This window comes from Puntigrus tetrazona, chromosome 23 (assembly GCF_018831695.1).
Source record: "Puntigrus tetrazona isolate hp1 chromosome 23, ASM1883169v1, whole genome shotgun sequence".
Classification (NCBI taxonomy): Eukaryota; Metazoa; Chordata; class Actinopteri; order Cypriniformes; family Cyprinidae; genus Puntigrus; species Puntigrus tetrazona.
Genome location: NC_056721.1, coordinates 15,780,022 through 15,805,037, shown reverse-complemented (window position 1 = coordinate 15,805,037; position 25,016 = coordinate 15,780,022). Strand labels below are relative to the sequence as shown.

The 25,016-nt window shown below is 35.9% G+C and overlaps 1 protein-coding gene across 1 annotated transcript in view; it reads left to right on the top strand.

Annotated features, from left to right (window-relative positions):
• Positions 1-25,016, top strand: part of fignl2 (fidgetin like 2) — a 48,640-nt gene that overhangs the window by 3,487 nt on the left and 20,137 nt on the right. Inside the window, 2 exon segments of the mRNA XM_043224131.1 lie at positions 9,666-10,865; positions 15,882-15,959. Coding sequence (XP_043080066.1) covers positions 15,957-15,959 — 3 coding nt within the window. The 5' untranslated portion in view covers positions 9,666-10,865; positions 15,882-15,956.

Genomic DNA, 25,016 nt, shown 5'->3' with positions numbered 1-25,016 from the left:
AAATGTCATGGAAATGTATATAATAATACATTTTCTTGTTATTTCATTCTCTTAAGATATTGTTCTGCAGGCATTGCTGAGAAATATGTATTTGCAAGTAAAAAGCATCCTTTAGTAATGACGAAAGTCATTTAAATATATTAAATCTAAAAAGTGTAAATTTTCAAAATTTTCAAAATAGCTAAATGAAAATGAGCAGCTTTGTCTTTACAACCAAAAATATTTTTGAAAACCTTCAAATATTTTCTTTCAAAATGAAAGTCAAGGTTGACAAATGATGGTGAAGTTAAATTTTATACAGCTTTGTGTAATATACAAGAACACGATAATCAGACTACACTTTAATTTAATCCTTCAGATATTCAATTTAATTTGAGTTATACTTTGACAGGCACTGGTCCGACTACACAAAAACCTGCTGTAGCTTGTACATGTAATTTTACGTAACTATGTGTACTGTGTTCAACCTGATTTTATTTAGTATTTAGTAACATTTTCTGTATTTAAGAGTTTCTTCTTTGTAGTAAATGATTATTTGAGAGGTGCTAACAATCTGTCGCTTTAGCCAGCTACAAGAAATTGCTATAATGGCGCTCGCAGCTAAACAAAACAGATCTTATTAGCTCTACACTTTGTGGTGGACAGCACAGGGAAAACTTTTGTGGTTAATGGCATAGTATTGAGAGGAAAGGTGTGGCAATTGCTGTAGAACATTGTGGACCACTGATAAAGCTTATCTAGGGAACAAAATAACAGACATTCACGCTTGCATTACACTGGCCCTCCTATTAGCATGTTAGCATTGTAGCTCTGAAGTGTATGGTTTAAATACACAGTATAATGTTCAATATGAAAGTGACTACTGCTACAGATCTGTAGGTTAGTCAGTTAGTGGAACAAGTTAAACAAAGTTCATTTACAAACCGTCTTGCTGGATATATATGTCATTGTTGACTTTGAGTAAAAATGATATCAATTAGCACCAGCATGAAAGTGGCTGCCTGCCACACATGTAGCCCATAGTGATTTGATTTTCAAGGCCGTGGATGGCAGATGAGATTTATTTCCCCTGTGCAGTTAATCCACTCATCTCACTGTCTCATGCATTGAAGAGCACTCATAATTGCAGCATGGCGATAAAGGGGCAGAAGTACCCGGCTTACCGGCCTGTAAAGAAAAGGCCGATCTGCTGGAACAATGACAATCGGACTGAAGAATTAAACGCGTCACTGACCCGAGCTTCTCCCCTGTGCTCCTCATCCTATTGTGCGGGGCTGATTGATTTTGACTGGGGTCACCTAAGCCCGTGCTGGGAGGCATAGTGCGCTGCGCACGGGGCTAAACGTTTACATGCATTCATTTAAACACACATGCACAAGCACATACGCACAGACACGAACGCATGCCAGGGCACATGGGGACAGCAGCCTGTGATGGCTTTACTGTATCAAATGTATTTTTGTCAGTTTGGATTTGGATTTGTGGGTAATTTTGTAGGTCTACTGTTTGGGTCAGAGTTTTTTTTTATTTTATTTTTTTCAAAATAATTTCAATTAAACACTATTCTTGAACTTTATGAGCAGCAAAACTGATAATAATAATTAATGTTTCTTGAGCATACATGAATGATTTCTGAACTATAATGGGACAATGAAGACTGAAGTAATGATGCTGAAAATTCAGCTTTTCCATCACAGTGATAAATTACATTTTAAAATTACATTTAAATTAGTGCTGTCAAATGATTAATCACAATTAATCCAAAATACGTTTGTTAGAGTAATATAAATGTGTGCTGTGTATATTTATCATGCATGTATTAATACACATATAAATATTTTAGAAAAATATTGTTTATATATTGATTTATTTATAATTTAAATTATATGAATATAAATATAGACATGTAAATGCATGTAAATATTTTAAAAACTATGTTCTGTATGTGTATTTATATAAATGTAATATACACAGATCGCACATATTATTTGAACAAAAACTTTTATTTTGTATCAGATTAATCGTTTGACAGCACTAATTTAAATTTTAAAAGTATTTTATCAATTCAGATAAAAAAATGTGCTTACAACCCCAAATTTTGAACAGCTGTGTAGATGAACTACATTTGTTTTTGTAAAAAACAGCCCTACAGTGTGTTTATTAGAACATTACAAGAGCCAACAAATCGTCAGGGTCTTTAACAAAAATTAGAGATGCATGTGGGCTGGCAGTGGCCCCCCACTCATTGATCTATTGATCTGAAATCTATAGAGGTGAAGTTTTCCAATAATCCATCATGTATTGTGTATTCTCCTCACTTGAAGTTAAGTGAAAAAGAGAGACTATAAGAGATGACCATATATGTTGTTTTTATAATGTCCTGATATATTAGTTTTTTGTATTAATGTAAGTCGAAAGTCATGCAGTAAAGATCTTCTGAGAAAGTCCATGGCTGGTCTCAGAGGTTGTGTGCATGTGTGACCTGTTTTTGTTGTGTCCATCAGTCTTTGTCTCCTTCGAGGTCCGCAGCAGTGTGGAGAACAGCTCCAGTGCTGGTATAGAGCTCATGATACTCTGTAGAGTCACAGCTGAATGTTTAATCCTTGTTAGCATTGTATTTGAATGATTCTATAATGTTTTTGTTTTAAAGCTGAAGTAATAGGCACTGCAGATCTATAGTGTTTACAGTTTACAGCAAATCATCTTACAAATAAGAAATTACACACTTAGCTTTAAATTACATGCATCTTATGTTCACCAAGAATGCATTTATCTGATAAATGTACAATAAAAACAGTAATAGTGTGAAATATTATTACAGTTTAAAATTACTGCTTTCTATTTTAATGTATTTTGTAAATGTAAGTTATTCCAGTGATGGCAAAGCTGAATTTTCAGCAGTCACGATCACAAGATCTTTCAGAAATCATTTTAATATGCTGATTTGCCACTAAAGAAACATTTCTTTCTGTTATCAATGTTAAGAACAATTCCGTTGCTTAATATTTTTGTGAATTTTTTTTAATTAATTGAAAGTTTAGAGGAACAGCATTCATTGAAATAGAAATGTTTTGTGACATTAAATGTCTTCGCTGTTACTTCTGATGAATTTAATGCTACCTGGCTGAATACAATATTAATAAAAAAAACATTCTGACCCTGAACCTTTGAAAGGTAGTATATTAAATATCAGTGCTATTTTATTTTATGTTATTTATGTTGAGTAATGCAGCTATGCATTGTATTATAAGGTCACATTCAATACAATTTTTCAAAGGTTTAGTTCATTTCGTCATTAGTTACTTACCCTCATGCTGTTCCAAACCTGTACGAATTTCTCATGTTGAGCATACAAGAAGATATTTTAAAGAATGCTGGTATTCAGACAGATACCAACTGTTTAAACTACCACGAAAGTCCAAAAACTGTTTGCTTCTTCAAAATGTCTTTAGTAAATTATGACACAGTTTAAATAATTGTTACAAATATTGAGTGAAAGTACCAGTTGTGGGAGTGTTCAAGATGCAAGAATATCTGTTTTCTTCCCCTTCCCTCATTAACTCCGCATCTCTATTGTGCCCAGTGGTGCTGTTGCCTGCTGACTGACAGCTGACGGGATGCTTTTGGAGAGTTGCCACATGGTGGGTCTCTTAACAGAGAACGTAGTGCATCACCCCACTTCACAGAGCTTCCTGTCCACATATCACTTTACACCGCCGCCACCGCCGCTTGCTGTTTAAATATTACTACTTATTTAGGTGAGCGTCGTTGTAGAGAAGTGTGTAATAGCTTTTGGCAGTAGAGGTCTTCATCTGAAGCCTGTTGATTTGCGTGTGCGGTTTAAGTCTGTGAAAGTGCGCCGCTGCACGTTCTCGTGTGTGTTTGTTCATTTGAGTGACAGGACCGTGGGAGCTGTATTGAGTAGTTTAGCTAACTGTGGCACTTCAGACTTTGGAGCCCCTATTCACACACCCCCAAACCCCCCCTTGCACACGGCTCCACACGGACTCAAGGCAACACGCTCATGCAAAGGCGCACACTCTCACGCACGCAGAACGCGTCTCTTGGAATTTCAGTAAGGCCAGGAGGCAGAGAGGAGGCTGATGGGGGACAATGGGCAGGACATCTGTCATGCGTGGCTGCACTCCGTCCACTCACAATGGAGAGAGGGGACCGGCGAGTGGTGCCTTTCTTCCCTCTCTCTCCTTTCCGGGGAGACTTCTGCATCTCACAATGGTCCTTTTGTCCCCTCGCTGCTATTTTTCCAGCATTTAACCCTTTAAATCTGCTCCTTTTCTGCCAGCCTTTCTTTCTGTTCTGAAAAAGAAAGCAAAATCAGAGAAGCTCCCTTCAGCTCAGTGCGTGCATATAAGTTGTTAACACTTAGAATGATCAAAAAGTATTTTTTTAAATTATATTACATGAATACATGTATTTAGTATTTAAAATATGTAATGTACAAATATAAAAAATATTTTAAAGTGCTTAAAGAAAATGTTTTCAAAACATTTCAAATGTCATTTTTTAAAAACTGGAGGGCTTATATTTTCCACTTTACATCTAAAAGTTTGGTTCAAATAACATTTGTGACCACAAAACCATTCAAGTATCAAGGGTCCATTGTATGGTTCAAAATTGTATATTTTTCTTTTTTGCTAAAAATCATTAGGATATTATGTAAAGATCATGTTCTATGAAGATACTTCGTAAATGTCCTTCCTTTAAATATATCAAACTTTAATTTTTGATTAGTAATATTTATTGCTAAGAGCTTCATGCGGACAAATGTAAAGTTTATTTTCTCAGTATTTAGATTTTTTTGAGCTGCTAGATTCCTGATATTCAAAAGACTTATATCACAGCCAAATATTGTCCTAACAAACCATACAAGGGAAATTTGAAAAAAAAAAATCAACCCTCAGGGCTGCTTTTGTGGTCCAGTGTCATATTTTAAAATCTGCTTTTTGAATGTTTTGAAGTAAATTTAACATTTAGAATTTTGAGCTTTTTAAATCAGATTTTCTCACTATATTTTGCATCCTTTATCGTTTCACAACCCAGTTCACTCGCTCGCTGTCTTTTTGTCTCTTTCTCTCCTCCACCCTGTTTCTCTCCATGGGAAATCTCATTATAGACAAGTTTTCACACACTCAACTGTAGTCATTTCTCCTTGGTTGATACCTTTCAGCTTATTGACCACCGCATGCATATGAGCGACAGTCTTGCAGATAGCCAGAACTGTCCTGAGCACCATTGATTGGCCAATCCAGCAGCGTTTGTAGTGAGAGGCCTCTAATTACCACCGGCTCTTCTAAGCTATAGCTTTTAGCCTGTTTTCAACACACTGCCGCTCATGTAAATTGCAAATTGATTTCTCAGCTTGCCTCCCTTTCTTAAGGACTTAAGGGGTTCAAGACAGTCCACCATTGATTGAAGTCAGACTGCAATGCTTTATTGCTGTCAGCCATAAGGCTTTTCAAGGGGAAAACTTCAATAAAGACTTTTGGGTTTCAAATTCAAGGACTTTGGAAAAGTCCCAGAAACTTTGTATCTTTCGTGCAGTGTGATTGAAATGTTGTGTAAAGCTAAACATATTGCGCGTTGCGCCGCACAGGTGAGTTAGCTATTGAAATAATTATTTTTTGGCAAAAAAATCAACTGTGTTGGACTGATTTACTGCTTCAGCATGGAAGTTGAGGCTCGCTTGCTTAGCCAGGCACTTTAATACACTGACTGGCAACCCTTACTGCTGTGTACTGGCAGTTAATTGTTCCCAGCTGTTGTGGCTCAGGGAACAAAGACACTTTTGAAAAGGTGATCTGTTGATTGGGGCACCAGCCTGACTTCCTTTAATGGGATGTGGATCACAGGAAAGGTGGCATCTGTGTACAGCGTTGCTGGTTCATGTGGCCCAGGGCTAACACACACACTGTAACAACAGTGGCCCATCTGTGTGTGTTTGTTTAAATTAGAGTGCATGTTGTTCGTGTTTCAGAGGGAAAATACAAAGCAAGTGACGAAGAGAAATGAAGTGGTTCTGACAAACTCTAGTACTTCTGGTGTGAATGAAGGTGAGTTGGAGGTGTTATATAGTGGTCAGACATTCAAGAGCTTTGTGAGTCATGTGATTATGGTTGTAGCCCAGCATTGCGACATTTATGTTAGAAAATGTAGCTATATACTATATAGATAGATAGACAGTTAGATATAGATCATATAAAATATTACACCATATTTTTTTATTATAAAATCTTATTTATCATAAATGTCTCTTTATAAGAGATAGAATTGTGTTGAAACAGACGATAAATAAACATACTCTAGGACAGAGGACCTGAGTGAACCAGGCAGACCCACAGAAGCACATGTAGAAGACATTCTGCTCACTTCTCTCTTCACACCAGGATAAATATTTAACAGAGTCTGTCAGCAAGGCTTCACTCTGTCTTATCTCTCTCTGGGATGGAGGGAAGGAGTGGAGAAATGTTGGCTTTGTAGAGGGATTGTTAGAGAGGTAGAAAGAGGGGGGGGAGAAACAACAAAGACAATGGTATAAAGAGAAGGACAGAAAGTGACAGAAAGATTTTACATTCTAGACTTGTGTGACTGGTTCATGCTTCCCTTTAGGCCAGTGTTCAGCATCAGACAGGCCGTCTGCTGCATGTCCTGACACGGCTGGGGCCTCCATTAGCTGTGAAAGTGAAGCAAAGAACAGACTGAAATGTTGGCTGAAATGTTTTTAGCAGACGTTCATGTTCTTGTAACTGTGAAGAAGTGCAAAAATATTCACAGATGATCAAAACAGAATGTTAAAACAGTTGAATTACAACTGCTATTAGTGCCACCATTGTTAAAGGTTTGGACGATTTAAAAAATTCATATAATGTATCCAATATGGCAAAAATATATAAGTACATTTTAAAATATATAAAAAATATGTTACGTATATAGATTTAAGTCTATATTTAAATATATTTATATTGTTTAAAAAATGTATTCAAAATGCATTTTGCTTTTTAACAGAAATGTTTTTTTTAGGATGGAAATGTTTTCTACACAATTTTGACATGTAAAGCATTATTCACTTTTTTCCTGAACACAGAAGTAATCCTATGGGTGAGGCTTCCGGTTTGTTAGACTCTATAGGGAAATAACAAGGAAAATAATAATGTGCGGTAAACGGTAAAACTAGACACCATCTAGTACTAGACACCATTATGTGTTAATAATTAAGATAATACATTAAAATAATGATAGGATACACACATTTTCAATCAAGCAGCAAAACAAACTGATTTGTACAGCTAGAAAAAGGTGGACGTGGATGAGACCGGATGCCATATCCATATAATTTATAAATGGTGGCGACCCCCAGTTTTGCGTCATAAAAAAAGTTATTAACCTTTTTCCTTTTACATCTTTCTTTAACAGTTTGCTTGATTTTTACATCTACTGGAGGATAAAACGTTTAAAATATTGCTTTACAGGAGGGACCTTATCCATATCCAGGATCTGAAATTTCACATGTATTTTATTTGGAAAAAGAATCTATAGAAGTATAACAACTATAGTAGTGTCATTGCAGTGAGTTTCGCCTGGACACGCAGTTTAGTTTTACATAATGGTTCATATCAGTATCATTATCTTTGCACGTCTTATTTGGATTAATAATGTATAATTTATAGTTTGTTAACTCAGTGTTACAGCTGATGGATGTCAGATAAGTAGCATCCACATTGATTGACTGGCTACACAACCCCACTTACATAACAGCAAATGTCAGGTACATTTAGACAAGCACACGACCTCATTCCAGACACAGTGGCCTAGTGCATTGTGACGCTTCAATTTGGACAGAGGAGGGCTTTGAATGAAGCTGACTGCAGCTGAAACTGAAACCGAAACCAGAGAAAGTAAGACAACACGAGCAGTCGGGCCAGGCTTGGGTGTCCGTATCCAGTACAGCGTATGGGTTTAAATAGGAACTGGAGCACTGGAATGGGAGCCAATGAAATAGTAGATCAGCAGGTGACTTTCCTCAGTATTCAAACACAGTCTGTGGAATTAGCAAGTACCTGTTTCTGCTTTTGTTATAAGAGCGCTGTTTGACACTGTGCGTAAACAAATACTGAATGTGAGGAGATTGCAATATAGATCGCCCAATAGGAGGAATGCAGAAAAAGGATAACCTTGATAGTAGAGGCACTGAGATGTGGACAGTTGAAGCTGCCCCAGCTGTTCTAACAAAAAGCCATTACCTTTTACAACATCTGCACTGCCGAGCTTCATAATAAGAAATATCCACAACACATGTGATTACCCCCTAGCCCCTCCTCCTCCAGATCGTTCCACAGGCTCAATTGTATGAACACAGTTCAGGGTCAGTCTCTGCAAGCTCTGTATTCAGAGTTATGCTAGCAAATCTCATAAACCAAGCAGTCTGTACTGACTTGTTATCAGATGAAGAGTCAGGCTGAGACATCTTAAAAGGCTATGGAAGATATCTCTTAAACTAGTTGCCTGTAAAGATCATATGATTTTTATTTTACTGTTTCAAAATAATGTTTTTATGTGTTCATTTGATTTTATGCTTTAATATCCACGATCAATGCCTTTTTAAAACATATGATAATTAGCTGTAATGAGTTAATGTAAACCTTATCAGTTACTTTGTTAACTGGTAAAATAATTAGTGTTAGTGGTTGTGATAATAATGGACCATTTTTCTTATTAACAATAATATTAGTAATAAATGTATTAATTATTATTGTAGATGGTTTCCAGCACAAACAATTAAATTGCTGTATGACCTTTGTAAATGAAAAATAATTTGGTGGTAGTAGAAAAAAATATTTGGGTTTGGATTGGCGTTAAATTCATAGCTATCTATATGTTAAAATTTTCTTGATAACCATGATAAACAATTACCATCAAAATAGATATTAACATTACAATATTATTTATCTGTTTGACATAATTAGTTGATCTCGTATACCTTTGACCTTGCTGAAAATGATGTTGTATGCTAACAGTTTACATGCTTGACAGCTTTATGCTGAGGTGAAACATGCTTCAATTAATGTCTGCAGTCTCCTATTTCTAACTTGATATAAATGATATAAAAGAACCAGAAAATACATGGTGTGCAAAACAAAAGCATATAGCAACAAAACAAACCATAAACAAAAACACAACAACGTGTTATAACAAATCTGTCCAAATAAAGGCCTTGCAAACAGCAGGCATAGAGAGAACAACAGTGATCAAATGTTCCATTGTGGTGTTTACCTGGCTGAAGCTGTGTTGTTTTTCTGCGTTCATTGTTAGCCCCCTTGTGTGCATTTTTTAAATGAATGGTTGACCAATGAAGCCATGCTCTGTACAATAATATATTGAATTTGAAGTGTTTTTTTCTTTCCATCTTTTGGCAAACCCCATTCTCACTTGGCCTTGTGTGAACGGCATCATCTCGCAGGCTTTCACTGTGACAATTAAAATCACAGGCCTTTCTTCCTACAAGCTTCCAAATTCTCTGTTGTATTAGCAATTTCGTCTGACAGTTCTCCAAACAGACCAGATCCCTTTTAAATGGGAACAATAATATGGAAAATGACTTCTATGTTGACTCACTCCCCTGTCATTCTCTCCTTGCATGTTTTCTTCAGTGCGGGGCCATTAAGCTATCACGGACTAGGCTTGGGGGAAATGAAACATTGTCCAGAGCTGAAGGATTCCTGCGTGCTGAGGGGAGGACAGGCGGAGGGAGGGCTGTGTGATAGGATGATGAGGGGCAGACGTGGGGAAAGCGTACTATCAAAGCTGAAGGAATGCAGAAGTAGACTGATGCAGTCTGGAGTTCAGTCTGTCCTCTAAACACCTAATTACAACCAACAGACCAGAGACAGAAAGACACTCTCCATACGATGACCTCCACACGGCAGTTTGGACAACATTGCTGGAAACTCTCCCATCGGGAAGGAAAATCAGTAACGAGAGACCTTTTAATATCGCTGTTGTTTCTTAACAAAGAGATAACTAGTGAATCATCTGTCATCAGTTCACTCACTATTCTTTGCTTTTATTTTGATGAGATATTCTGATATTAGTTTTTCTTGTTATAAATAGTAATGCGTAAGGTTTAGAGGCCAGCATAACCTCGTAATAAACTCATCTGAGCTGCTCTCCATACGAGGACAAAATGTCCTTGAGAGAAAATGGTAAACTGTAAAATTATTTTGCTCTTTTCAGGTATGCAGTGGGACGTGACTGAACAATTACTTTGAAGAGTTTAAAGGGTTGGTTCACCCAAAAATGAAAGCACTGTCATTAATTACTGTCCCTCATGTCGTTCCAACCTGTAAGACCTTTGTTTATCTTCTCAACTACCACTTTTAAGGCTGAGAATGGCAGTAAGGATATCATTAAAATAGTCCATATGACATCACAGGCTCAGCCTAATTTTATGAAGCTATGCAAATAATTTCTGTGTAGGCAAAACAAAAATAATGACTTATGTCGGGCTCACACTGTGTGGGTTTTTTAACATTTTTCTCAGACGGCCAAATTTCTGTCAGTCTACATTGTGGTATTCTCGTTAACAAACAATTACAAAAATATAAATCAAAAGACTGACAGGAAAGAGAAGACAGTGAAGTTGAATAAATGCATTATTTTTATTTTATCTGAGTTTCATAAAATGTAGGTTTAACCACTGATGTCACATGGACCGTTTTAACAATATCTTTACTAACTTTTTGGGACTTGTGTTTCTGTCTGTACAGGGTTAGAAACCACTCAGATTTCACCAAGAATATCTTCATTTGTGTTCACAAGATCAAGGTCTACGGGTTTGGAAACACATGAGGGTGAGTAATTATTGCCAGATTTTACATTTTTGGGTCCTATACCCCTTTAATTGAGATGCTGAGTCATATGGGCCACTTTTATGGTATGTATTTATGTATTCGGTCATGTATTCATTTATTCATTACAAATCCTAGTAAAATTCTTTAAATGGCCTTTTTTGGGGTTTTTTATATCTAAAAAAATTGTGTTTGTTATATATATTTATGATTATGCATTACTTTTTATTTAAATTTTCTTTTTGTGGTATAGTGCCTTTTTCTTTTTCTTTGACACCCACAGACCCTCTCATGCATATATGTATGTACAATAGCGTGACTGGAATACACAGGTTGTCGTCTGTCACAATCATTATCCTGCCAAAATTTTGGGTTAGTTTCACCGCCTCCATAGTGTGAGCGAGAGCAACATTCAATAATTATTGATCTGTGGACATACAACTTTTACTGGAGCGGCCATTTAATCACAAAAGCTGATTTATTGTTGCCTCTCTGACAATCCCATTAAAATGCTGTCTAGCTAATCAAGTCCATTCACTCTCCTGGAGGACTAATCTTTTACAGGGCTGCCAGAACAAATCCCTGTGGTAACAGGATTGCCAGGAGTGAGGAGGACTATTCATCTGCTTTAGTCGTAAATGGAAAAATAAAGTTTACAAGAGTTTTGTGATTCCACACCTGATCCTAAGACAGTGTTTGATCCTGGTGAAATACACAAGCGTTGTTCTGCTATAATTATTGTTTTGTCAAATATTGTCAGTTCTCTACATGGAGGATTGACGAATTAGACTGTCAAGGTTATTATATCTATTTTCTAAAAACAACAACAGTCTGCTCTGTCAGAAAACGTCCTTTGTAATTAAATCGCGAACACCTGATAATTCTTAATAAAATTTCTCAAAACAGGCTATTAGCTAAAACGTTTGTTGAATGTATTTTCCTTAAATTGCATTTTTAGAGTGCAGTCTTTGATGTTTTTGAAAGTATTTTCCTACACTGTCATGTTATTTAATTATCTGTGTTCAGACCATTATGCAGCCATACTTGTGTGGCTCAGCAACATGATGCATCGTTGACAGTAAGCCGTCTTTGTGGCCGTTCTTTGACCTTGGTGTGTTTGTTACAAAGCCTTTTGTGAGGGAATTGGTTTGAGGGCTTTTACGTTTGGACTCTGCAGTATTTGCGCTGTGATAAGATGCTGTGCAGTGCTCTCTGTGATGGGTTAGGTGTGGCAGACTTCACTGAACACGTATCTGAACCATATACATTCCTGAGTCATGCAGTTATCTGAACTATTTGGTTGGAGGCATTGCAGGCTCAAATGTGCCGTTGGTTGTGCTTGGGTGGTTTTGGTCACTATACAGGTTTATAATTGTATGTACATGTTTTTTTTTTTTTTTTTTTAAGAGGCTCTGGTTTGAGGTAAAAACAAATTGATGCTTCTGTTCGAGATAAAAACAAATTGAGTGCAGTAGAGACACATAAGGTCATAAAGCATGCTATAATGAAATTGTACTTTTAAAGCCTTCTGGTTTCTCCTGCGTGGATATATTTGAGGGGGTGCTGTGCTTTATGAGTTTTTCATTGTGTGTTGGGCTTCATCCTCTAAATGAATTGAGAACCCAGTTGAGAGTGACAGTGAATCCCCGAAGATGCTTGGGCGAGCTTTATGGCAGATTTCCACTTTAGACTTGTATTCGAGTCTTATTCCATATAGAGATCGAACAAGGAGCGTCTTAAATCTGTCAACTTTACAAATCCATGAAAATGAAAAGGTTTTGCCTTTTAAAATCCCAGCTTGAAAATTGTAAATGGTTAAACCAAATCAGGTAGGGTTATGAAATACAATAAATCCAACTGGTTTATGTAGAGTGCATTTTTCACACTGGCTTTTCTTATATAAAAAAATTCCTTTTATTCAGAGTCTGTATCATTTGGTGCGGTCTTGGTGATTGCACTTTTGTGTTTCAGCCTCTCTGACCCACAATGCAATCTGATATGTCCATTGTTCTGCTATGCAGGCTCTATGGAGAGAGTTATTAAAGTAATGTGTAATATCGGCATTTTCCTGCTGCCTCTAGCTGTGTTTATATTGCATTATTTTATCTGAGAAAACCTTTTCAGCCAATTCTGCGTGATAAAGGGACTTCATATGTGCTTGGTGATCAATGCTTATTATAGGAAGAGCTATTGACTCTCTTCTCATTGTCACCTGACGAAAAGGTGATTGTTCTCCTCCTATATGCATATTCTGCTGATATTAGAGTTAAATAGTGGAAGATGATCATTAAAGGGAAGTGGTCTCAGACGAGAAGTATCGACCATCAACGCAGACAGGCGTTTGGCGTTTCTTGTCTTACAGAGATGCATGCAAATGCCATCTCACGGTCCACCGCGCTGACGTACTGCAACAAGCTCTTCATTAGAACGATATGCAGAAAAGCGGCCCGTCTATTGATCTCACTGGTATTATATGCTTGGATCTCATCTCCGGTGAAGCGTATCGTCAGCTGGCTGCTATTGTTACAGACAGGCAGTGGAACATGAGCTTGCTGTCTGGACAGGAAACCGTCAGCGAGAAGCGGCCTCGTTTTACCATTTTATATTTATTTCTTTTGTTTCTCACAGACCATCTGATGGTTGATGGCCTTAAAACCAAGCATTCTTTTCAGTCATTGCTTGAATAGAAGCTCAAGTCTTGAAATAAATACTCCTTTCGATTTACAGCATCGGTTGCAGACGCTTGCGCCATTTACTTTCACTGCTTTGCTCTAAAAGATTGTCAATCTGGGAATGGCCGCTGCCGGTGGAGTGCCAGTAAAGTCTTGTCGATTTCATTAAAAATGGGGACAGATGTTTGTCATTACCCTTATTGATAAGTGCGTGGTCAATAGAGTGATTTATTCAGGAGGCTCAGGCTAAGCTTTAGTCACAAGTTTTACAGTGGCTTGATCAATAGCGCACAATGAACAAGTACAAGAGCAGCATACGTGAACACAAGAGTGTAAGCAAAGGATTTTGGTGCGTTCGCAATCAGTCAGGGCCAATAACCGAACGGCCTGAGTAACAAAGTGATGGCCGCATAAGTTACTATTTGTGTATAATGAATTTGAAATGCTTACATCTGTCAGAAATAACCATTAAACGAAAGTGCAATAGGATTATTGCAGTTATATCGGGATATAGGCTTTGTAAGAATAGCATTGTTCATAAGAAAGGGATTTTGCTCGACATGCCATATTCTAGTTTGTCAAAGCCGTAAGTCTGAAAGTGGATCAGTGGTGAAAATCTCTCACAGATGTCACTATGTTAAAGAAGATGGATCTATTACACAATTCGTGACAGTGAAAACAGCAAGCGCCCCCCACCGCAGGCCCAAAGCTTGTCAGAACCTGTGCTGCCAGATCCAAAAATAGAGCCTCAAGGCACTTCAGATTGTAGGTCAGGCACAATGGATTTAGTACATTATGAGTATAATATTCTCTAGATATTATATGCAAAACGCAGTGTTCAAGTCACTCAGAGTTCAAGGCCAACCTTCAAATCTGAGAATGTCTCTACTGTTTGAAAACGTGTTAGGAACATTATTTGACCTTTTCAAAAGTACAGTACATGCATGCGTCACCATTAAAAACAGTGACGTCAATAATCATTTAAAAAAAGAATTGTATTATTTTATTTTAATAAATTTAGAAGACCGTTACAAAAAAACTACTGCAAGTAAATGGTGTTGATTAGAAGAATTATTCATAATAATTAAAAAAATACAAATCAGTGTGTTAATGATTTATGAATGAATAAAGATTGGAGTAATGGCTGTTAAAAATTCAGCCTTTCCATCACAGGAATAAATGACATTTAAATATATTATATTATATTATATTATATTATATTATATTATATATAAGAGCTATTTAAAACCGCAATTATATTTTGCAATTCTACGTTTTTACTGTATTTTTGAATAAAAAAAAAAAAATGGCAAGCTTATGTATACAAAAAATACACATACAAATGTCATATGTATATATGGGCCTATAGTTGTTTTTGAAGTAGACTAATGACATCTTTGTCCCCATGAACAATGCCTGTTTGCTTTAAAGCAAATGTCTTTTGCTCAGTGTGCCGTGGGGGTGGCCACGCAGCCATCTGTTTGTCTGATCAGCTTGTTTCTGGTTCTCTGGACCAGTCTGACCAGAGAGATGCACATTCCTCTGACTGATATAGAGCCTGAAGATGCTGTGGCTCTGGGTTCCAGCGCAAATGCAATTACAGCAGCCTTACAATGTCAAGGCAGACACGACCCTGACAGCGGCTAAAGAATGAGCAGTTTAGAGATTGAATTATCCTGCTGCAGCACCGCTGCCTGTCTGGGGTGTGAGGGATGATATAGAGCTGTCTAGAGCTGAGCTACATCTAATTTTCTCTCTCTTTCACTCTTGTCTTTTTTATGTATAGGCTATATGTGTTGTAAAATATCTGACATCTTTCATGTAAAATAAAGGGACAGTTGGGACTAAAATTGAACTGCTGTCATTATTTACTAACCCTAAAGTTGCTACTTTTGTCTTTCTATTGAACACATAGAATTCAAATGACTTGACTGATACAGGGCAATTATTATTTATTTATTTTTTTCAAAAATATGGCGTCTGTAACGTGTAAATGTTTTTGAAAGGCTGTGGTAATTTAACTGAAAACACAATTAAATGTTAGTAATTTTAAAATCTAAATTTTCTTTTTTAATATACTTTAAAATGTAATTCATTTGTTTGGTGACAGCTTTAGTTTCACTTGATATTTTAGAAGTCATTCTAATATGTTAATTTGATGCTCAAGGAAATAGTTTTTTTTGTGAAGGTGATGTTTTTTGTTTCAAAATGTTTAAAAAAAAAACCTGTATTTCTTTTATTTTTTTTAAGAAAAAATCTTACTGACCTAAGTGTTTTAATCATTAATCATCAAATTACCATTTGAGTATTTTAATGATTTTTTTTTCGCCTCTTTTGCATTTGATAGGAAAGAAGAGGGCACAGAATTATTGGCAGAAGAAGGGTTAACTGAATCAGGAAATGCCACAAGCTGCTCTCAAACATGGTATGTCTGTTTGAGCTTCAACATATGCAAACATAGAATTTTCCCAGTATCTCTCGAATTGTCTCTCAAACTTTCATTCACTGTAAAAAGCAATTTCTGTGATATTATTTGAGGCGAGGCCAATGCCTCAAATAATATCTTCTTATGGTGCTAATGCATTTGACACTTTACTGTCATATTCAGAGTGTATGCTTGCAGAAAGAACCTTCTCCTGTCCTCTGACTGCTCTGTAGTATGTCCTTTACCTCATTTCATTCTCTATACCTTACCTAAAGTCACTTTCACAGTTTAATTAATGTTCCTGTAATGGCTCTTCTAATGTTTGCAGTGTAGCACATATCAGCCGTAGAGTCGGTCATGTAATGGAGGCTTAAATTAACTGTTAATTCATGTGGCTGAAGGATAAAGGGACGAAGCAATTGGCTATAGATCATAACAAGCTCTTATGTAGAACAATGTTACATGTTGACTGCTGCAGGATCAACTCCATATGCAAATACATTGTAAGTACATATAAGTCCAACTATCAATCTGTGTTGCAGTGTATGCACGCATTGGTAAGCAGAAAATAGTGACAGATGATTCTGAATGTTGTGTGCCTGTAATGGGGGAGGAGGGTTTGCTGTGTATAATTGAAAATCATTCAGACAGTTGTGCAGTTTAACCTTGAAACAGCATTGTCATGTGCAAGAAAAAACGTGTAGTAATTGGTTCTTAGGTCACTGAAAAAGGTGGAAGATGTATGTCAGTGTTGTATGGTGAAAGACTGGTCTTTTACTATGAGCTATTGTACCTATGTAAGTGTAAGGAATAGTTCACCAAAAATTTAAAACTCCTCCTCAAGTAGATCCAAACCTGTATGAATTTCTTTGTTCTGCAAAACACAAAGAATGTTTGTAACCAGGCTGTTTTGGTCACCATTGACTTCCATAGTAGGAATAAAAAAAAATACTATACTATGGAGGTCAATGGTGACCCAAAACAGCCTGGTAACAAACATTTTTCAAAATATCTTCCTTTGTGTTCGGCAGAACAGAGAAATTTATACATATTTAGAACTACTTGAGGGGGAGTAAATGAACTTTTAATTTTTGTGTGAACTATTCCTTTAAGCATTTGCTTGAGGGATTGCAGTATTGAACGTAGATAATTCAACAATGTATCAGCCTGTCTCATAATACTAGACTCACTAAGCCTCACAGTATCTAATCACCAAAGCTTTACGTTGATGTCCTACTGGTGAAGATCTTGGCTTAACATTTGCTTACATTTTATGTACAGATTTAGTTGTAATATAGAATTGATTAAAAAAACTTAAAATAAATACCACTTATATTTTTTTAACACTTTAAAAATATATTTTGTTAAAAAATATATATATATTTAAAAATTATAAATTATAGATTATATGTAATTTGTTTTGTGATATTTGATTTTACTTAAAAATTTTACTGTATTTTTATTTCAGAAAAATTTTATTTTATTTTATATAAAGTTTTAAATATTGTGGTATTCGAAATTTTTAGCTTTTGAATTTACTGCTAAATTATGCTTTTACACTTTATTTTTATTTAAATGAATCATACAGTTTTGTAGTATTTGGTTTCACTCTTTTTGATTAAATATAAATCCAAAGTTTTGTAATGTTTGATTTAGTTTCCAAATGTTGCACTTATAATTTTATTTCATTTTATTTTATTAGATTTGTATTTGATTTTACTCTTAAATATTTCTTTCTACATTATATCTCTTTGTGTATTGTCAGGTTTTTAAACTCAGCAGTTATCAATGTGGTTTTCGAAATCAAGATCCCATTTAAGACTCAAGAAATTCATAATATCAAAAGACACTATGCAAAGATATTAGTACTTAGACATTTACTAAAGATTTTAAGCAATCAATTAATTGCCTACTTCCAGCCAGCAGGACAGAGAAACATTTTTCTAAATAGAGACAATGGTAGTTAACGACGAAGATGTTATTCCCAGTTGTCCGAGCTTAGGACAGTAGCGTTGAAGAGCTGGACTGTAACCCAGTGATGGCACTTAAGGGAGCTGATGAGCAGTTCTGGGAGCACTAATAGATTCTGCACTGTGCCAAAATGGATCCCGTCTCCTCCCAGGCCGCTGTGTTGTCACTGTATTTGTGGATCAAATAAATTATTGATGGATAGCTGATTGGGAACTCAATTACAGGCAGATTACTGAGGAAGGCAGGCACCAGGACACTGTCGGCCTGATTGAATTAGCACCCTCACACACAGAGAAAGTGTCCTTCAAACTCGGCCCTCCTTCCAAGAACACATGGGGGTCCCAAATGCCTCAGGCTGTTTCTGTCCACCTCTTATGTTCGTTCCAGCGCTCTTAAGATGCAGTTTTTATATCATAGGGAAATTTCTTGGATTGACTATCAGGTCTTTTGGTACAAATGACCAACAAAAAGTTGAAGCACATTTTTTTTGAAGCACAATGACTTTGAATGGCCTATATGCAGTTTGTCTGAATGGAAGGATCTAATCAGAGACGGTGGTATTCAGATGCATTTTGATGTGTTAATATGGATCTGCTGTTCTGTATACGTCTAGAGTTGTTTACATCCATTTCTGAGCACAGACCTTGACACATCTGTTGAATATGTCTGTTGCGGCTGCTTCCATCTGAGCTTCAATAGGAACAGCAATGAGCCCAACGTTAGGTTGAAAATATATGTGCATAAATATTGGCATTTATAGGAATCTCATTCATATAACATGATACATTGAATTGAAATCCTGCCTCCCAAGGAAAGAAGCTATTACAAAGTTAATGTGAGCCTTGGATAGAGAGCTAGAGGCTGAATTGGGTGCATTTATCTTTTTCCACTGGTCAGCAATTGAAAGGAGAAAAAAGTGAAGGAAAAAAAAAGCTTGCTGATACGAAGAAACACCTTTATTGAACAGATCAATTTGCTTCAGTCATCAGACACTTTTTTTTCTAAACTGTTCTATATCCCTTTTTCTGCACTCACAGTTAAAAATTTGCATTTGACTAGTTCACATATAACAACATATAACACTATATGTTAAAATAAATTGACAATGAAGAAAAAACTAACATGAAATAACAAAACACAATACTTTATAGCATTTACTAATTTTGTTTTTAATATATATATATATATATATATATATATATATATATATATAGTTCATGTAATGAATTAACAAGCTACAGTATCTTAGCTTTTTTCTAAATCTAGATTAGTAAATTCTGTAAAAATTAAAGTTAATGTATACTTTCTGCAGTGTTGTTCTTTCTTTAAAAAATTATTTCATAAAAATTATTTTAGCTTTTAATGGTTTGTAAATTAGTTTAAAATATATTTAAAAATATAAATAAAAATATAAATAACTGCAAGCAACTGCTGTAATGCAATACAACTATACATTTTTTCCAGAATGGTATAATTGGAGTTTATTTATTCCCATTTAAACTGTACTGTGTGTGTGTGTGTGTGTGTGTGTGTGTGTGTGTGTGTGTGTGTGTGTGTGTATATAATATGAGTCTAATATTAAATTGCATACAAAATCCTGAATGAGGACACCTGTTTCTGGCTTTCATTGTCATTGGAGAAACTGACATGGATGGGCAAGAGGCTTTTGTTTCTGCTCCTGTTTTTCTGTAATATTCTGAGAATGCTTCTGTGCTTGGTCTTGGACTAGATGTGTACTCAGATGCAGTCTATGGCATAACGCTCTGATACATATACACATTTATTGATAGACTATAAAGAACACGCTGATGTCAGCTTTACTGACAGCCTTGGGCAAACAGGCACCAGCGATATGGCTCACCACCACAGTTTTCCATGCAGTGCGGGTGGGTTGTATCACACTGTCTCCGTCTCTCCCTCCAGACGCCATTCTGGCTCCAACGGCCCCCCCCAGTGCTTCAGCCTGTTCAATTTATTGCAGCTTCAGGCTCTCTGTTAGAGCACCAAACCTTCACCCAGCAAGATATATATTGTACTTGCGTCAATCAAAATTTTCATATAGCCGAATGTTTTCAGCCGCACATACTCCAGCCATTGATCACTGCTGCTTAATGCTGTGCATCTGATAAACCACCTGACAGATGAATTTGTGTTTAGTTTTTTTTTTTTTCCAAACCGAATCATCTCTGATCAATATGTCGACCTAGTCGCTGCTCGGAAACTATCAATCACAGAGAAGCAGAAAGGAAATCAACAGTGCCGCCTTCATGCCTTTTAAAGTCAATGTAAACAAAGTAAGCACCTCAAATGGTAAACAGTCACGTTGTGATTTGCCAAGTGCAATGACATTGATCGGATGAGTGGCAACTGTGAACTTCATGAATCATGCAAGTGAGAATCGGCTGGTGTGTATGCGAGCTGGAATGTGTCCATCTCTCTGTTCGTGACTCATCTGTGCCAACTCAGAGCTGCAGCTATATATAGAGTTCCTGACATCAGGCTCTGTTGAGGGAAGAGCTGGTGGAAACGTTATCCCGACACAACGGGCCTGTCGAGGTTTGAATAGACAGAGGAGCTCAAGTGACACAGAGTTACAGACCAAAAGTTATTGTTCACATGTTGCCTACGAAACAAAAAACCATTGGAACATTTATACTTCATGTTCTTATGAGATTTCACATTTGTAATGGTTTCAGATAGTCTTTAGGCCATTATTTTAATTTAATACTTGTTAATTTTCATTGTTAATTAAAAAAAAAAAATTTATTTTTTGCCTTGACTGGTGGTATTTTTACATTTTCCATGTTAATTTAAATTTGAAAGTTTTAGTAATTTATTTAATTTTATTTCATTATTTTGCCTTGACTGGTGGTTTTCCATTTTAAAAATAAATTTGAAAGTTGTAATAACTTTGCGTAATAACATTAGAAATAGGACTTTAGGCCATTATTTTTTATGATTAATTTGTTTTACTAACTATGATGTGTACACACAATTAGGAATAATACTTCCAAGGCATTAAACTTTAAACAACCAGTGGTATTCTTGAATGGATGAATTTTCATTTTAAAGTTTTAGTTTTTTTAGTTTTTAGTGTTTGTTACTTAGTGTCTACATTGTTTTTATTGATATTTCCCTCAGGCTTAGTTTGAGTTATTGTTAAAATTAATTTAAAATGAGAAATGTTGACACAAAATAATATAAAAAATAAATTATTCCATTTTCTATTATTTAACTATAATAACCTGAGTAATATCCAAATAACTAGTAATATAACAAATAAGTGACAAATGTGATTTAAAAAAAAAAAAAACTAATAATGTGAACCGATACAAACAAGAGTCATATTTAATACACACACAATTGCGGTCTTGTTCAGCAACACATGAATGGCAACAATGTGAGTGGTTAGCCACAGTAACCAGAGTTCTCCCCTGCAGCTAGTGGATTAACCCACCTCTGTCTTTAATTAGAGCTCTAAAGCACTCTCATCTGACTCCTCTTTCAGCTTCAGAAATGCATTGGCACTCTAATCAAAGAATTTTAAAACCACACACTTCCCCTAATGTCTTTGCAGGTGTAGTTTCCAATATTTCTATAAGCTCGTTTCAGCACAGCTCTAATAACAATGACTAGCATGTCGTGGAACTTGACTGGTAAAATAACACTTATTTATTTTATTTATTTATTTTGGCAGTAGCAGGGAGTCTTCTTCCAGGCATGCTCCAGTCCAAACTAGTAAGAGCATGCATACATTGTGTTTGGAATGGCATTAAAATCTAAATTCATCATAGGTGACCTTTTGTATGCACAACAGCCTGCTTGTGCTGCCCTAAACGCCATGCCTGCACTACATAGAAAGTTCATGTTTCTCTGTGGGCTGTGTCACATGTTCCCAGTCAGATTAGCAGCCTTGCATGGACGTGACTGGGCGTCTGGGAAAGGAAAGCGTAAAAATGGAGCCCAGTTGCTTCTACAGACCGAATTTAATTCCACCCCTGCTATTGCAGAAACTTCAGTGATGTGAAACATGATTATACATTGATATTGTTCTTTTATTTCCCGCTGGTTGGTCTTTTACATTTTCAGAGATTTTAAAGGGTTCCCTTTTAGATTTGTTTTAACGTTGATAATGCCGCTTAAATAGTTGGTTGATGATTATGTTCGAGTTCATGCTGAAATTAGTGCTGTCAAATTAATAATCCTATTCAAAATAAAATATTTTATAGTGTATATAATATGTGTGTGTACTATATATATTTATGTATATATAAATACACAAAAGTCCATGCATACATTCAAGAAAAATGTTGTTTATATTCTAAATATATTTGTGTATAATATAAATTATGATATAACTATATACTCGTAAATACAAAATATATACTTTGTGCGTGTAAATATATACAATAGATATACAAAGTACACACATTATCTATATATTATGTAAAAAAAGAAAATATTTTGGATGTGATTTGTGGAGTTTGTGAGCTCGCTTTTGAAACTTTTAGTAAGATTTCATGTTTGTTTTTTTTCTCAGGAGCCTCTGTTTAATCCCATTGCTGTCTTTGGAATACTGAGTAGAAATTGAGATATTAAAGAGTTTTATGATAGAAGAGCGGCAATGAAAGGCAGGAATTAACAAAAAAAAAAGCATCAAGCGAGTGTCTTTCTCTCCGTCTCGCTTTCTGTTTTCTTCCATTGACTCAGACTCCAACTGTGTGGAAGCACAGAGAATAAATAGCTGAGAAATGTCTTTTCTGTGGAGCCAAAGTGCTGGATTTAACCCCTCCGTACTGATCCCCCAGGCTGCTGCTTAATTCTCCAATTTTCAGCTGTTAGAGATAGAATAGGAATAATAAACATCTGAAACACCCAGTAATAATCCATCTGACCCCGCTCCCCTCCTCTGCATGGACACTGAGGCCAGGCTAGAGTTTCAGTCCATCCTAATCTCTGCCAAAGACTCTGCACTCACCCGGCCAGCTAATGAAACCATATCACCAAACCTGAGCAGTCTGGGACTGATTAACACACTCAAAAATCTCTCTCACACATACACACACACACACACACATATTTCGAACTCTGAGATTGCATAGAATTTGATAGCATTTTTGTACGCAATAATATGTTCTTCAGCCTCATTCAGTTCAAACAACTTTGATGGATTTATTACCTTCCATGTGGAATTCAGAGTAACCCAGTATGTCAAATACAATGAGTTCTTAACATTTATTTGAACAAAAATAACAAACTAAATGTATATGACCCATACTGGCAAAATGAATTGTGTGTGTGCACGTCTAATTTTGACTTGTTTTTAACTTTTTTTTCTCTGCTGACTTCTGGGCGACTGCTTCTTCATCTCAACACATCTGTTGTTGCAAAGCTCAGTATTTCAGTTGTTCAGCAAGATTCATGTTTAGTTAATGGTTGGGGAAATATCTGATAAGTTAAATTATATTAAATCCATGCATTACAGTATGTTTTACTATAGATCTGTCACAATGTTAATCAAAGGTTAAAAGAAAAGACGGAATCCCTTTTAATAATAAAGATACAATTAAAATTGCTAAATTGTGATTAATAATATAGTCATTATATTAAGAAAAGAATTGGAGGAGAATATGGAACATTGCTTTGTGATTTTGCTTTCAGAAAACTTTAATGTGATTTTTCTCATTGATCAATTCCAATAAGTCATGTATCAGGCATTAAAGGTATTTTATTGGAGAATGTGAAAATAAAAATAACTCCTTTTTGAAAATGTTATTCCAACTCATTTTGCACGGGTCACATATTGCTTTTAGGTTTTTATGTTTGTTTCTGACATTTTTCCAATCTTACCTTATGTTGGACTTTTACCTTTTTTAGATGATTGATGTGTTTTATATTTGTTCAGCTATAATGAACACTTGTCTTCAGGAGTGCCATTCTCTCTGGCTCTAAAATGGCATTGTCTAATTATAGACTCACTTTATTTTAGGTGGTTGCTGGAAAAAAGCATGACAATATTTCCTCGGTCAGCCTTGTGTACCACTCAGCAATGTACAGCTGTCACCTAAAATGAGAGCTGAAAATTAGCTCATTAAACAGAATAATGCAGCAATTGCAGAAACACCCTCACATTTTACATATAAATCAACAGCTTGGGGTTTGGTAAGATATTTTATGTTTTTGATATTTTATCAAATGCTGAATTTTTAGGATACATTAATTTTCAGTGTCACATGATCGTCAGAAATCATTCTAAAATGCTTTTTTTTAGTAAGAAGATTGTCTTATCAATGCTGAAAACAGTAGTGCAACCTAAAATGTTTGGTAGAAACCCCGATACACTTTTTTTTCAGTATTCTTCGATGAATCACATGTTCAAATGAACAGTATTTATTTGAAATGGAAATAGTTAATATCTTTTAATGTATACATTCGAGCAATTTAAAGCTTTTTTCTTCCCAACCATTAAAATAAAATTAAATACAAAAATTTTGTTCCCCTTGTACTTAGAAATGACTGGGAAAGTCATGGATATTTATTGGTCATAAGGTGTGGGATCGCTGTAATAGACGAGCGCAGCCTATTTTAGTTTAAAAGGGAAAATCACTAGCATGTCATCTTCATTAAGGGGTATGCTGGAGTTGTCCTGCTCTTTTGCTCGCTTAATGAGTACCAGCGGGGGACAACTGCAAGGCTTGCAGCTTCTCATTCAACCAAATTACTTATTACCCTGATTCATCACCGGGCCGTCATTTGTGCACCTGAACCCCCTGCACTGTACTGGCGGAAGACGGCAACGCTGCTAAAAACTGGCACGACCTCTAACAATAAGGTCAGATTGAGAATTTCAGCGTTTTAGGTCATTAACGTTGTTTCTCGTCCTTTGTGTTTATTTTGGAATCCTGCATTAAGTAAGCTCAGCTGCTCGGTTCTTTAGTGCTTATAATCTAATATGCTCAAGATATGATGGGGTCAGTGCGCATGTGGTGTTCGAGGTTGTGCTGGGCGGTGAATTGTACACGCTTGAGGTTGATTTTATGAGTGACACCTGTCAAACTCACTCTTCCCCTCTCTGTCCCTCCCTTT